This window comes from Castor canadensis, chromosome 2 (assembly GCF_047511655.1).
Source record: "Castor canadensis chromosome 2, mCasCan1.hap1v2, whole genome shotgun sequence".
NCBI lineage: Eukaryota > Metazoa > Chordata > Mammalia > Rodentia > Castoridae > Castor > Castor canadensis.
In genome coordinates, this window is record NC_133387.1 from 96,294,741 (window position 1) to 96,309,072 (window position 14,332).

General features: G+C 39.6%; 1 protein-coding gene across 6 annotated transcripts in view; it reads left to right on the top strand.

Moving 5' to 3' along the window:
• Nucleotides 1-6,584, top strand: part of LOC109683979 (retinitis pigmentosa 9 protein) — a 28,968-nt gene extending 22,384 nt beyond the window's left edge. For 4 of the 6 annotated variants that reach the window (XM_074065331.1, XM_020160083.2, XM_074065332.1 and 1 more), the window contains exons 4-6: nucleotides 2,818-2,909; nucleotides 5,293-5,354; nucleotides 5,939-6,584. In XM_074065331.1, the coding sequence (XP_073921432.1) occupies nucleotides 2,818-2,909; nucleotides 5,293-5,354; nucleotides 5,939-6,137 (353 nt within the window). In that variant the 3' untranslated portion in view covers nucleotides 6,138-6,584. The remainder of the gene's footprint in view (nucleotides 1-2,817; nucleotides 2,910-5,292; nucleotides 5,355-5,938) is intronic. The other 2 variants (XM_074065334.1, XM_074065335.1) reach the window with 2 other exon arrangements.
• The last annotated feature ends 7,748 nt before the right edge of the window (nucleotides 6,585-14,332 follow it).

The following is a 14,332-nucleotide window of genomic DNA, read 5'->3' on the forward strand; positions in this document are numbered from 1 at the left end:
CTTTCTGGTATTCTCTTTTTTGGGGGGAAAGGGGCAGTGTGGGAATCAAACCCAGGGCCTTAGGCATGCTAGGCAAGCACCCTACCACTAAGCTACATCCCCAGCCCTTAATATTCTCATTATGTGTATGCTGTTAAATTTGATGGTATCCCCCTGGTGTGTGGGACTCTTAAGCACTTTTCTTTGTTCTTTTTTCTGTTTTTCAGAGTTGATGTTTATGGATTCTGTCTTTTACCATCTCAGATCGCCTGATGTACTTTTCACATCCTGAATTTATTTTTTCCTATTTTTTCTTGAACTCAAGCTCTTGCACTTGCTAGGCAAGCACTATACCACTTGAGCCATGCCTCCAGCCCCAATGTTTATTTTTCTATGGATAATTGCTATTTCATGACACAGCATTTCTATGCTTTCATTTATTTAGGCATGCTTTCTTTCATTTCTTTGAATGTATAGCAGCTGCTATAAAGTCTGTCCTGTTATGTCCAGCATCTGGAAAAGTTTTGTTGAAAAGTAGATGTTTTGGATAATGTAATGTGGTAACTCTGGAAATCAGATGCCTTCTTCCTATCTAAAGGTGTTGATGATGTTACTTGTTTTTTGTTTTTTTTTTTTTTTGATGGTACTGGAGTTTGAATTCAGGGGCTTAGGCTTGCTAGGCAGATGCTTTACTACTTGAGCCACTCCACCATTCTTGTGTGTGTGTGTGTTGGGTATTTTTCAAAATAAGGTCTCACGAACTATTTGCCTAGGCTGGCTTTGAGCTGTGATCCTCCTGATCTCTGCCTCCTGAGTAGCTAGGATTACATTCATGAGCCATTGGCACCCAGCTGCCTTTTTAGTAACTTGCCTGGAGTACTTTTGTAGGTCTGTTTTCCCTGTATAGTATGGCTGCTGAAATGGCTGCTAATTCTAAGTTAGCTTAGTAGTCAGCTAATAATTTATCAATGGTTTCCTTCAGTTCCACAGTCCATGAAATTACATATGTTGGAGTCCGTCATCAGAGCTCATTTAGTTCACAACTGTTTTCTGCTTTACTGCCTGCTTTCCTAGGCCTCAGGGTCAGCCAGAAGTGAGGGAATTTGGCTTTCTCAAGCCTTTACTGTGTTTGCACACAGCCTTCTGAATGCCTAGGATTGGTCAGGACTTGTGAAAGCCCCTTTGGGATACCTGGAGCTATATCTTGAGCCCCCAGTGAATATTTTAAATTCACCTTATTTGTCAGTGTTTCTGAGGGAGGCCTGATAGTCTACATTACTAGCAGCCTCTTTTGTGTTGCAGTTTTGCTGTGGACCACACTTGGATTGCAAGAATCCCCTTTCCTTTAGTCCTAAGAGAATTTTCGGCAGAGATGGTATCCCACGTCCTATAGTATTTCACATCCTTCACTTTTTTTTTTTTTTTTTGATGGGACTGGGTTTGAACTTCCGACTTTTCTCTACCACTTGAGCCACACTTCCAGTCTATTTTGGTCTGGTTATTTTGGAGATAGGAGTCTCTCTTTTTTTTTTTTGGTGGCACTGGGGTTTGAACTCAGGTCCTGCACCTTGAACCACTTCACCAGCCCTTTTTTGTGTTGGGTATTTTCGAGATAAGATCTCATGAACTGTTTGCCCAGGCTGGCTTCAAACCGTGATCCTCTTGATCTCTTCCTCCTGAGTAGCTAGGATTGCAGGCATGAACTACTGGTGCTGGCCTCACGATGGGGTCGCTTGACTATTTGCCTGGGCTGGCCTCCAACTGCAGTCTACCAGGTCTCAGCCTCCTAAATAGCTCAGCTAAGGATGTGGTGGCCAGCCTCACAGCCTCACTTCTGCTGTGTGCCCAGACATTCATGTAAAGGAATGCTGTCCTTCTTTCCCAGACGTTAAAGTGCAGAGGAGTTAAGGACAAAGACAGCTCATAAACCATCCATAAGGAGTTTCCAAACATCATTTTCATTGCCTTTCCTGCATCCAACCCTCCATGCCTTTCATGACATGCTTTCTATAGTTGCTAGCACAGACCACTTGGCTAATCTTACCTGTAATCTCTTCCTGACCTCCCTAGTCAGTACCCAATTGCAGACTCTCACTTAACTCACCATCCCCATATAATCTGATTTGTTTCTAATCCAGATGGGTCTGAGAGGATGAAAAGAGATGAGAGAAATTACATCCATTCCTTCTTCAGTAACCATTTCCTTTTCCTCAGTTCTCAACACGTGATATCAAGTCCATAATCATTGAAATTCTTTGAAATTGTATCCCTTTTGTTGACTCGTACATATATTTCTTTGTTATGTCTCATCATCAGGTCCTTCTGCTACTTCTAATAAACATCTTTAAGCAGGGCAATGTCCCTGTTCTGTGGGTAAAGTTATACTAGGGTAAATGCCATCACAGATGGCATTTACATGTTAAGAGAACTTGTGATTTTGTGAGGGATTTGTACAGTAGTTGATTCAACCTGAGAAAGAAGTTACTTGTTCTTGTGCCTAAGTTTATAAATGAGAATTATAGCCACATGATGAATGGAAAAGATTTACTCTCAAAAGTAGTGAGACATAAAAACAAATCTACCTTTTGCAGTACTTTTGCAATGGATTAATTCATCAGTGCTTGATGATGGAATATTTATTCCTAAAACTACAAGATGCAAAGGTACTTGAAAGCAATTAGATCACCTCTATCTTCTCTGCTCTCACATTCATGGTTTACACACTGGTTCCTTTTAGAATTGAACTGTAATGAAGAAAAACTTTAATCTCTTGAAACCTTCTCATCAAGGTGAGCCATGTTATCTTACAGAAATATTTCCTTTTTTCTTTGTTTTTAGGTTGGCGTTGCAAACGGTATGGTCACCGAACAGGAGACAAAGAATGCCCTTTCTTTATCAAAGGCAACCAAAAGTTAGAACAGTTCAGAGTAGTAAGTAAAATCTGCAGTGTCAAATTACATGTATCAGAGGTGGTACATATCAGTGAGTCCGGGAATCACCAGTGAAATGAATGTTCTATAAACAAATTCCCCAGAAGTCTTTTGGTCCCAGTATCAGATGTTAACTACACCTCTGTTACGCATTTATGTGACAGATTAGTTTTTCTGTGGTGGGGATTCAACCTTGCACGTGCTAGGCAAGTGCTCCACCACTTGAGTCATGGCTCCAGCTTTTTTTGCTTTCATTATCAGATCTTCCTGCTTATACTGCCCACAAAGCTGGGATGACAAGCACTTGCTGCTACACCCAGCATTTTATTAGTTGAGATAGAGGTCTTGCTAACTTTTTGCCCAGACTGGCTTTAAACTGTGATCCTCCCAATCTCTGCCTCCCGAGTAGCTGGGATTCCAGGTGTGAGTCACTGAGCCCAGCCCAGAATAGTTCTTTAACAAAAAGCTACTAATAAAAAACATTGAAGGGATAGGGATATAGCTCAGTAGTTGGACACTTGCCTAGCATACACTGGGTTTGATTCCCAGCACTGCAGAAAACCCAAAATGTTACTTGCTACCCGGGCATGGTGGTAAATGCCTGGAATAACAGCACTTGGGAAGTCAAAACAGGAGGATTGCATGTTTGAGGCCATCCTGGTCCATATAGCAAGACCCTATCTCAAAAAAAAAAAAAAAAAGATTTTGCTTATACCTTTGGAACAGTGACACTTTTCTGAAGCAGTCATTGTTATCTATTCAATACCCCCATTTAAAAAATTATATAAAAAGTCATGTTTCATAACTAAAACCAGGGTTTTTATCAGCAGTTTACATGGCTTAATATTTTAATATTTCCTCATTTTATTTTAACGGAATCCCTCTGCAGAGGTGCTAATCCACTGTTCAGTTACTGCTCCTGCCAAGTGGGGTGTGCTGTGATTGAATGTACTGGGGTTGAATACAGATCAAAATGGGTCAGTAGACATCCTTTGGATGTTGTAAGACATTTCAAGTTTTGCATTTTCATTTTTATCTGAGAAAAATTATTTTGGACCAAGAAGAATGAAAGTGAAATGTCAATTTCTGTTATCCCCTCTTTCTTTTCCTTTTTTTAGTAGGACTGGGATTTGAACTCAAGGGTCTGCACTTGCAAAGCAGGCACTCTACCGGTAATTTGAGCCACATCTCCAGTCCTGAGATGTCAGTTTCTACAGATACCATAAGACATAGTTTTTAATGCTAAATCTCAGAAACCTTAAACATACTCATATTTTTTTTTAACTCAGTGACCCAACTTCTGAGAATTTATCACACGGCTATAACAGAACACCTATGTATACACAGCTCTTTTTGTTTGCTTTTTCCTACTTCTCTTTTGTTGTGTACACAACTGTTACAAGTATAATGTCAATAATTATAGATATGATTAAGTAAATAAAATAAAAACTAAACTAAAACAGAAAACAACTTTAAAGTTAAACATATCCACAAAATTACGGCAGTAAACAAATTAGAAATTAGGAATTGTTTTAATGTTATGAGAAATGTTCATAAAAATGTAAGTATAAGACAAGAGTTGCATACATGTGTTTAAGTGTTTGAAGCAAATTTAGATTATCTAAATGAAGGACTGGGGGTGTAACTTAGAGGTAGAGAACTTGCCTACTGTGTTTGAGGCCCTAGGTTTGATTCCCGAGCCCTGCAGACAAAGCAAATAAAACATATTACCTAAATAATAAAATTCATTTGTCCGATTAAAGAAATTGGGCACCTCACAATAGAATTTATACCACCAAGTCCAATCTTGCTTCTCTCCCCAGAGTAGGTCTCTAGGAATTCGCAGGTTTTTTGGTATTGAGATTTGAACTGAGGGCCTTGTGCCCACAAGGCAGGTATTCTACCACTTAAGGCATACCTCCATATGGTATGCCTAGTTGGCATACCAACTAGGAATTAGTTGAATATATTTACATACTTGTTTGAGATATGTAACATATAAATACATTTTTATGTATTTATAAATGGATCATTCTAATACAACTCACTTGTTTCACTTAATACTATCTCTTGCTCATCTCTCCAAATAGATCAAAGAGGATTACCTCTATTTCTCAACTTTAGTACTGTTTTATAATAGGACAATACAGTTATTTGCTAATGAAGAATATTTTATTTCCTCTGTTTTTCTAATTCAGAAAATTTTTCTGAATTAGCCCCAATAAGTTTACAGTGATATGACTTTTTAAAAAGATGAGGACATGTTAAACATAAAGCTATACCAAACAATAAAAAACTGGTTTCAGTAATGTAGGGATTTAATTTTTATTTAACTAGCAGTCTGTGAAGCCTAACCAAATGTTAACCTTCTCCGACTCTTAAGGCACATGAAGATCCCATGTATGACATCATTCGAGAGAATAAAAGACATGAGAAGGATGTGAGGTGAGGTTGTCCTGATGGTACCAACATCCTCTTAAAGTCTTAAATAGAGTTGAAAACCGTCACTGTATAATAATCAGGGGAATGGTTTCTTAAACAGTGACTGTCAGGGGAATGAGCAGGCCAGCCGTCTACTGATGATAGCGTAAAAGCAAGTGGGTGGGGCCCAGCACACACCAGTGGAAGTGGTGTTGGCAACTCAGTGTGGTGTCTGCTTGTAATGTACAATTAACTCCTGTATGATTTAGTTTTTTTATTCTCCAGTATCATTAAGGATCTGAGCTTTTGTTAAAATTTATTCTTAGACATAAAGAGAGGGTAAACATTGGTTGCACTGTAGTTGTTGAGGTAAATAACAGTGAAATTGAGCAGTGAGTGAATGGTTCATAAATTTCTTCAAGAAATTATAAGGACTGTAGGAACATGCAGAAATATTTAGGACAATGGAAAAATACGTGTTGTCTTTGGTGAGGTAGTTATTCGTGACTTCCTCCCCCTGCCCCATGCTGTTTTTAAATCACGTGCCTATTGAAACACACTGTTTTAAGTTTAAAATCGCAGTTCTTTAACCAGTCTTCTCTGTTTAGGATACAGCAATTAAAACGGTTACTGGAAGATTCCACCTCAGATGAGGATGGGAGCAGCTCTAGTTCTTCAGAATGTAGAGAGAAACACAAGAAAAAGAAGAAGAAAGAAAAGCATAAGAAAAGGAAGAAAGAAAAGAAAAAGAAGAAAAAACGGAAGCATAAATCTTCCAAGTCAAGTGAGAGTTCAGACTCACAATGACATGGACTTGACTTGTTCAACAGTTCTCAACAGTTCAGTTTGTTCTCAGAAATCAAACGCTGTGGCCAAAGAAAAGAGGGAGCTGCTATCAGAAAGTAACAGGACACAGACCAGAGGAGGACATCTGTCGTCACAGCTGTGCATCCTCCCCACCTTCCATTGGAGCCAGCCCACAGCAGAGGGTTGTGTCTTCCTTCCCAGGTGCTAGCAGGGGATGTGGCTGATTCCAGGCAGGGGAGCTTCTTCAGTGTCCTCCTCCCTGCTGGTCACTTGAGTCTGATTCCTTAGAAAGGCCTCCTTCAGGGAGGTGGCTGAAGGGACTCTGAGGAGGCACTGACTGGCAGTGCCACAGCTTTTGCACTCTGTGGTGGGGTGGCTCACTTCTCATGGACCTCAGGTTGGAGCCTTTTCTGTCGATGAGGATAATAAAAGTTCATTATTTTAAAATGTAGTTATTTATTCATGAGTAACGTGGGCATGAGGCCCAAATTAAAAGGGGTATAGAAACATAATATTTATTTTTTGAAACAGGTTCTCAATATGCAGCCCAGCCTGGCCTCAAATTCAAGATCCTCCTACCTCAGCCTCCTCAGTGCTGGGATTACTGGTATGTACCACCATGCCTAGTATAAATATAATATTTAATCATGAATCCTGTTTCCTTTCTACCCTAGTTCCTTCCCCAGTGGCTACTAATCTTACTAGTTTATAGTGAAGTGTCACAGAATACCTCCTGTATCAAAAACACATAGGACTTTTTATATAAAAGCTCTATATGCTTTTTAAATTTAATAGTAGGAGAGGGATCATCATTATGTCCAGCACATATGAACTTGCTGCCCTTTATAAAGTGCACATTTATATTGACCTGACAATTTTTGGCTTGTGGGGAGTGTTTTCCTATAAAAACAGTGAAAAATCTTGTTTGACTGCCTTGTATTTAACTTGCTTGGGCCTAACTGCCAGAGTCCTAAGATTTTCACAGATAATTGACTGAGAAATAGTTTAAGAATATAGGGACCAGGCACTGATGGGTCATGCCTATAGTAATCCTAGCTGTCCAGGGGCAGAGATAGGAGGATCACTGTTTGAAGCCAGCCTGGGTAGGTAGTTTGAGAGACCCTGTCTCCAAAATACCCAACATAAAAAGGCTGTCAGAGTGGCTCAAGTTGATAGAGTACCTGCCTAGCAAATGTGAGGCCCTGAGTTCAAGCTCCAGTACCGCAGAATGAAAAGAACATAGGTGAAGTAGTGGACTGACTGTGTTGGCTACCCAAGTCCCAGATTATATCACTGACTTCCTGCTTCTACCTTCTACCTGAGCACAGCCCACCTCTGATCTCATAGATTAGACTTCACAGCAACAAAAGTCAAGTGGTGCCTGTAGCAAGAGAAGGCCTTTTCTTTGCCAGGCCAAAGTGCAGCTGGATCTACAGTGTGTTTGTCCTTATGCAGTATAGATTATTGCTATTTTACTCATTTACTGTCCCAGAAACTCACTAATCTCATTACCTCCCCTTTACAGTCCCTCCTTTAATTCTCAGTCAATCCTCCCGTTTATGGCCTTGGAATACTACCTCAGGAACATAAGCAGTTCAGACTGGAATAGCCAGGACTTGCTTTTTCTTTCCTTTTCTTTCTTTCTTTTTTGACAGTACTAGGGTTGAACTCAGCCTCACCCTTATGAGGCAGGCAGGGGCTCTATTACTTGAGCCCCTCCATCAGTCCTTGTTGTGCTGATTATTTATTTAATTTTGGTGGTACTGGGGGTTGAACTCAGGGTCTTGTTCTTTCCAGGCAGGCACCCTACCATTCAAGCCACTCCATCAGCCCAGCATTGGTTATTTTTGTTTTGTTTTTGGTGGGACTGAAATTTGAACTTGGGGCTTTGTGCTTGCAAAGTAGGTGCTCTACCATTTGAGCCACACCTCCAGTCCATTTTGTTCTGGTTTATTTGGAGATGGGGGTCTTGGGAACAATTTGCCCAGGCTGGCTTCAAACCTCAATCTCAGCCTCCCAAGTAGCTAGGATTACGTGCCGCCATGCCCAGCCTTGTTTTCTCTTTCTTCATTCCTCCCTTCCCTTTCTTTTCCTTTCTCTCTCTTTCTCTTTCTTCTGTTTGTTGCTGAGAGTTGAACCTGGGAATTTTGGATGCTGAACATCCCAACCCCCAACCCCTAGGACTTGTTATTTATGGAAAACAAAAAGCCAGCTCAGTCAAACTATGCCTTCCATTTATTATTATCATTCTTCAGCTCCTTTACCCAGACTGCTAGGTAAGAATCACATGGTCGAAAAGATTGTTCAGTGGTAGAGAACTTGCCTAGTATGTCAGAGGTAGGTCCTAGGTTCAATTTCCAGCAATGGGTGGGGGTAAGAAAACTACACCATGTAGATTGATTCCCCTACACATATGCCCCTACACATTCATCACCTCTAAATTCATCTGAGAGTTGAGCACATAAAGCCAGCTAGCAAAGTTTGCTAGTTGTCTATTCAACCCTTTCTCACTCTTGCATCTCTAGAAACTGTGTTTTCCACTGTTCTTCAGGAGATATCGTCAGCCCTCAGACACTTCCTCCTGGTTGTGGTATGCAAAATTCTAAGATGGCACCATGATCTTTCCCATTCATCTTTTTTCCTCTTTATTAGTATAAGTTGGGGGGTTCATTGTGGTATTTCCACACATGCTAAGATAGTTTGATCACATTCCACCTCTCTATTACCCTTTTTTTAAAATTGTTTTATTATTCATATGTGCATACAAGGCTTGGGTCATTTCTCCCCCCTGCCCCCACCCCCTCCCTTACCACCCACTCTGCCCCCTCCCTCTCCCCCCCACCCCCTCAATACCCTGCAGAATTATCTCCCTTCTATACCCTCTTTCCTAAACAATTTTAATGGGTTTCATTATGCTACTTACTCATACTCACTCTTCTCTCCCCTTCAACTCATACTCACTCTTCTCTCCCCTTCAACTCATACTCACTCTTCTCTCCCCTTCATCTTCTTGACTGCTAATGGAGTGAAAATCACTCCTGTGATTAGATTGTTACAAGACAGGAGGGAGGTGAGTGTTCCTAACCAAACCACAAGAACCCTTGAAAAACTAGAGTTTTCTCTGGTTGGTAACCAAAGAGGAATTCAGAGATTGCAAGCCTGTGAAAGGTTCTATGTGCCATACAGTCCTTGAAGAAAAAGTGAAGGGTCAAAAGAACAAGTGCACAGACTAATTGTAGGTTCTGGCAATCAGCTGGCTAAGAAATGGAGATCTCTGTCATGCAGCCAAAAGAAACGAAGTTCTGCCAACTCCAGTGACCTGGGATGTGCATTCTTCCCCAGGTAAGAACTCAACCCTGCTGGCAGCTTGGTCCTAAGAGATGCTAGTAGAAAACCCAGTTGAGCCAGCCTATGGGATAATAACTGGTGGTTGTTTTAAGCCTTTAAGTTTGTGGGGAGTTGGCATGGAGCATTAGAAAACTAACACAGCATTCATTAGATTTCCCTCCTGTCAGGCCTATCCTTCCCTGAGCTCTGGACCCTGACTATCAGCAGCAACAGAATGCAATGACTTACTTACAGCTAACCAGACTGGCTAGCTGTAAGAGAGGGCAACTTGCTTGACCGTCTGTGCCTTCGTTTCCTCGACTAATAGTTAACTCTTAGTGTTGTGGTCAAGAATGAAGTTGCTTGATACTTGCAAAGCATCTAGACCAGAGTTGGGCACGTTTGAGTTGCTAAATGAATGGCACTGCTCCTACTTCTGCTTTTGGCATCATTTGTTTCTACTTTGGGGCTCTTTCCCTTTTCTGTATCTCATTTCACTCATATCACAAACTCTTCCTCCTATTTTGCCACCAGGAGTCATGTCACGAAATAGTCTTTGGGAGTGGTAGCACAGGTGTTGCGGCAACACATAGCAGGATCCTATAATGCAGCATAGGTAGGGATAACAGAGTTGGTTTCCTGGAGCATGTGAACCAGTCCTTAGGTAGTGGTTAGAGTGAGACCTCATGACTGCAGCTCTGAATGACATTGGTGTGGGCCTAGGTTCTTTGTATGAAGAAGCTGTTTGCTGGGGCTATAGCTCAGTGGTAGAATGCTTTGTTTTTCATTATTCCCTAGTCTGAGTTCCACCTATTAGGAAGAGTTTACTAATGAATATGTCATGATGGGAAAGAACATCTTTCTCCATTAGAACAAACAAATCCAGTATGATAACAAACAAAAAAGTAAAACATTTTGAATTGGGAGATTTAAAACAGCAAATAAATGAAATTGCATGTGTATGGGATTCATTAAACATTTTTCCTTCCCACCTAAAATGGGTATATCTCAGGTACCAGATGAATATGCACCATTCAGTTTGCTAGGCAGAGGCTTACAAGGACAGACTACTCTTTCTAGGTATTCTGGTTCATTCTAGTTTGGGAACAAATCTGGGCTTGGATCACCCTCTAGTGTTGAAACAGTGACAGCACACTAATACCAGACATAACAATCCAGGACTTGAACACAGCCCAGTGCTGAAATAGTACAAGTGCCTACAGGCTCAGAAAATAGCAGCCGGTTATAATTACTGGAAAGGTGTGCTCAAACAAAGCCAGATTAGGAAGACTGGAATAAACATCTAATCCTTCAATTCTCAGATAACATCATACACCAACAAGCATCAAGAACTTTCAAGAAACCATGACCTTACCTAAAAGTCAAAATAAGGTGCCAATAACTGACTAGATCATAATTAGTATGGGAGGATTTAAATCAGCTGTTTTAAAGAAACTCAGCTTCAAGAATACATGAGAAATGATTTAGTACTCAACAGAGAAACTTAGAAAAATTTAAAAAAAAATCAGGACCAGGATATAGCTCAGTGATACAGAGCTTGTCTAACATACAAGGCCCTGAGTTTAATCCCCAGCACTGTAAAAAACAAAAATCCACAGGGGAGAAAAAATAATAAACTTTACAAAAATACAACAGTATAAAAGAACAAACTGTTTGTGGGGTTCACACCTATAATCCCAGCACTCAGGAGTCTGAGGTAGGAGGGTTGCTTGTTGGAGCTAGTCTGGTCTACATAGTGAGTTCCAGGCCAATCTAAGGTACACAGATCCTGTCTCAAAAAACCAAAGTTAATAATAAGCAAATATTCTGGTCAGTGAGGTTGAAGAGAAACGACAATAACTAAGGGGTAGAAAGCTCATTCAAAGACATAATAGCCAAAAACTTTCCAAACCCAGAGAAAAACACAAATACCCAAAGTTCATATCAGTCAGATGGAACTCAACCAGTTCTACCCCACAACATTACAATCAAGCTCTTCAAGGTGAAAGACAAAGAGAAGATCCTTAAGGAAGCAAGAGAAAAAGAAACAACACTAAAGCATTGCTGGTGGCTCATTCCTGTAATCCTTGCTACTTGGGAGGCTGAGATCAGGAGGATCAAGGTTTGAGGCCAGCCTGGGCAAATAGTTTGAGAGACCCAATCTCCAAAATAACCAGAGCAAAATGGACTGGAGGTGTGGCTCAAGTGACAGAATTCCTGCTTTACAAGCTCAAAGCCCCGAGTTTAAACCCCAGTCCCACCAAAAAAAAAGAAAGAAAAGAAAAGAAACAACACTAAGGGTATCCCAATTTGCCTGATCAAATTTCAGCAAAAATCTTACAGGAAAGGAGAATGACATGAGATTTTCGCAGTACGGAAGTAAAAAAGTCTGCCAATCATGAATATTGTGACCAGCAAAGCTATCCTTTAAAAATGAAGGAAAGATAAAGACATTCCCTGACAAAAGTTGAGAAAATATATCTCCACCAGACTTGTTCTACAAGAAATGCTAAGGAGAATTTTCCAAACAGAAAGAAAGAGGCCCTAGTTAGTAAGAAGAAAGCATGGGAAGGCATGAGACTCACTGATAAAAGTAATTACACAGGCTGGCTGTTGTGGCTCAGGTCTAGAATCCCAGCATTCAAGAAGCTGAGGCAGGTAGGTTGTTGAAGCCAGCCTACTTGGCTGGCTCAAAAAAATAATTATACAGAAAACTTAAGAATACTTGAGTATTGTAAACAGAGTATATAAACAACATGTATCATTAATATGAAAACTAAAAATAAAAATAACTAATATGTTGAGATAATATAGAAATATGTTTAATATATCAAAATTTAAAATAAGGAAGGAACTAGAGTACAGATGTTTTTTATTGGTGTACATTGCTTGTACAAAGTGTTTCATTGTGATGTATCCATATATGCATATGACATACTTTGATCAAATTCACCCTCCTATACTCTTTCTTATTCCTTCTCTCTCCTAGAGTTTTCTTACTTTATTTTCTCCCTTTTTTAGGATGTCTGTTCTTATCTTTCCAAACATGTTAAGTTACTATCATTTCAAAGTAATTTGTTATAATCAAGGATGTTTTTATAAGTCTCATGGTAAGCATAAAGCAAAAGTCCATTACAGACCAATCAAAAATAAGAAATCAAAACACTACTAGAACAAATCACTTAACCACAAAGGAAGACTACATGAGTGATTAAAAAAAAAAGGAAGCAAAATTAAACCAGAAAAAATTACAATTGCTGAGGATATAGCTCAGTAGTAGACTGCTTGTCTACCATGCAAAATCAATAACAAAAACTCTGATGGCCAGGCATGTAGCTCAGTGTTAGAGCACTTGCCTTGCATGCACTAGTTCCTGGATTCCATCCCTGACAACCAACAAACAAAAACTCCCCTAGAAACTATATAGGTACATGGAAATTAAACAACTTAGTTTTGAATAATTAATAGATCAAGGAAGAAATCAAGAAAGGGATTCAGCAAAAGCAGTAGTAAGAAGATTATGTCAATCAATGCCTACATTAAAAAACAAAAAAAACCCAATAGGGCAGGCACAGTGACTCATGGCTGTAAACCTAGCAACTGGGGAGGCAGAGATCAAAAGGATGGCAGTTTGAGGCCACCCGGGTGAAAGGTTGGTAAGACCCTGTCTCAACCAGTAAGCTGGTACAGTGGTATGTGCCTGTTACTTCTGCTGTGTGGGAGGCATAAATAGGAGGATCAAAGTCAGGTCTAGAATAAGCAAAAATGCAAGGTGCTATTTGAAAAATGACTAAAGCACAAAGGTCTAGGGGCATGGCTGAAGTGATAGAGCACCTAGCACCTAGCCAGTGTATGAGTCCCTGAGTTCAAACCTCAGTACCACCAATCCCCACCCCCAAAAAAAGACAAACAAAAAGAGCTCAAATAAACAACCTATTGCTACATCTCAATGAACCAGAAAAATAAGAACTAATCGAATCCAATATTAGTTATAAAGAAAGAAATAATAAATATCAGAAGAAATAAATGAAACAAAGTAAAAATAATACAAAACATCAATCAAATAAAGAGATCCTTGACTAAGAAAAAGAGAGGACTCAAAATCAGAGTTGAAGAGACAATACAATTGACACCACAAAAGTACAAAGGACTGTTAGAGATTTTTATGAACAGTAATATACCAACAAATTTCATAAGTAAGAAGTGGACAAACTGCTGGACACAGACATCTTAAGAATGAATCATGAAAAAAATAGAAAACCTGAACAGACCAACAAGTAATGAGATTGAATCAGCAATAAAGTTTCCCACCAAAGAAAAGTCCAGGACTAGATGGCTTTACTGCTGAATTCTAGCAAATATTTGAAGAGGAACTGGTATCAATTATCCCTATATTATTCTAAAACATAGAAGGGGAAAGAATTTTCCTAAACACATTTACAAGGCCAGCATACCCTGATACCCAAACCAGATGAAGACATACACACACCAAAACAAAAATCCTACAGGCCAGTACCCCTGATGAAAACAGGTGTAAAAATCCTCAATAAAATAATGTCACACCAAATGTAATAAACACATTTAAAAGATTATTAAAAAAGGTCATGTGAGAGTCATTCCAGAGATGCAAGTTTGGTTTAATATACCCAAATTAATAAATGTGATATACTACATTAGCAGAGTGAAGGACAAAAAATATATGATCATCTCAATAAATGCAGAAAAGGCATTTGATAAAATTCAACATCCCCTCATGATGAAAATGCTAAACAAATTAGGTATAGAAGAACCATGCCTCAACATAATAAAGGCATTGTTAATAGTCCAACAGCTAACATACTGAATGTGGGAAAGCTGTAATGTATCCT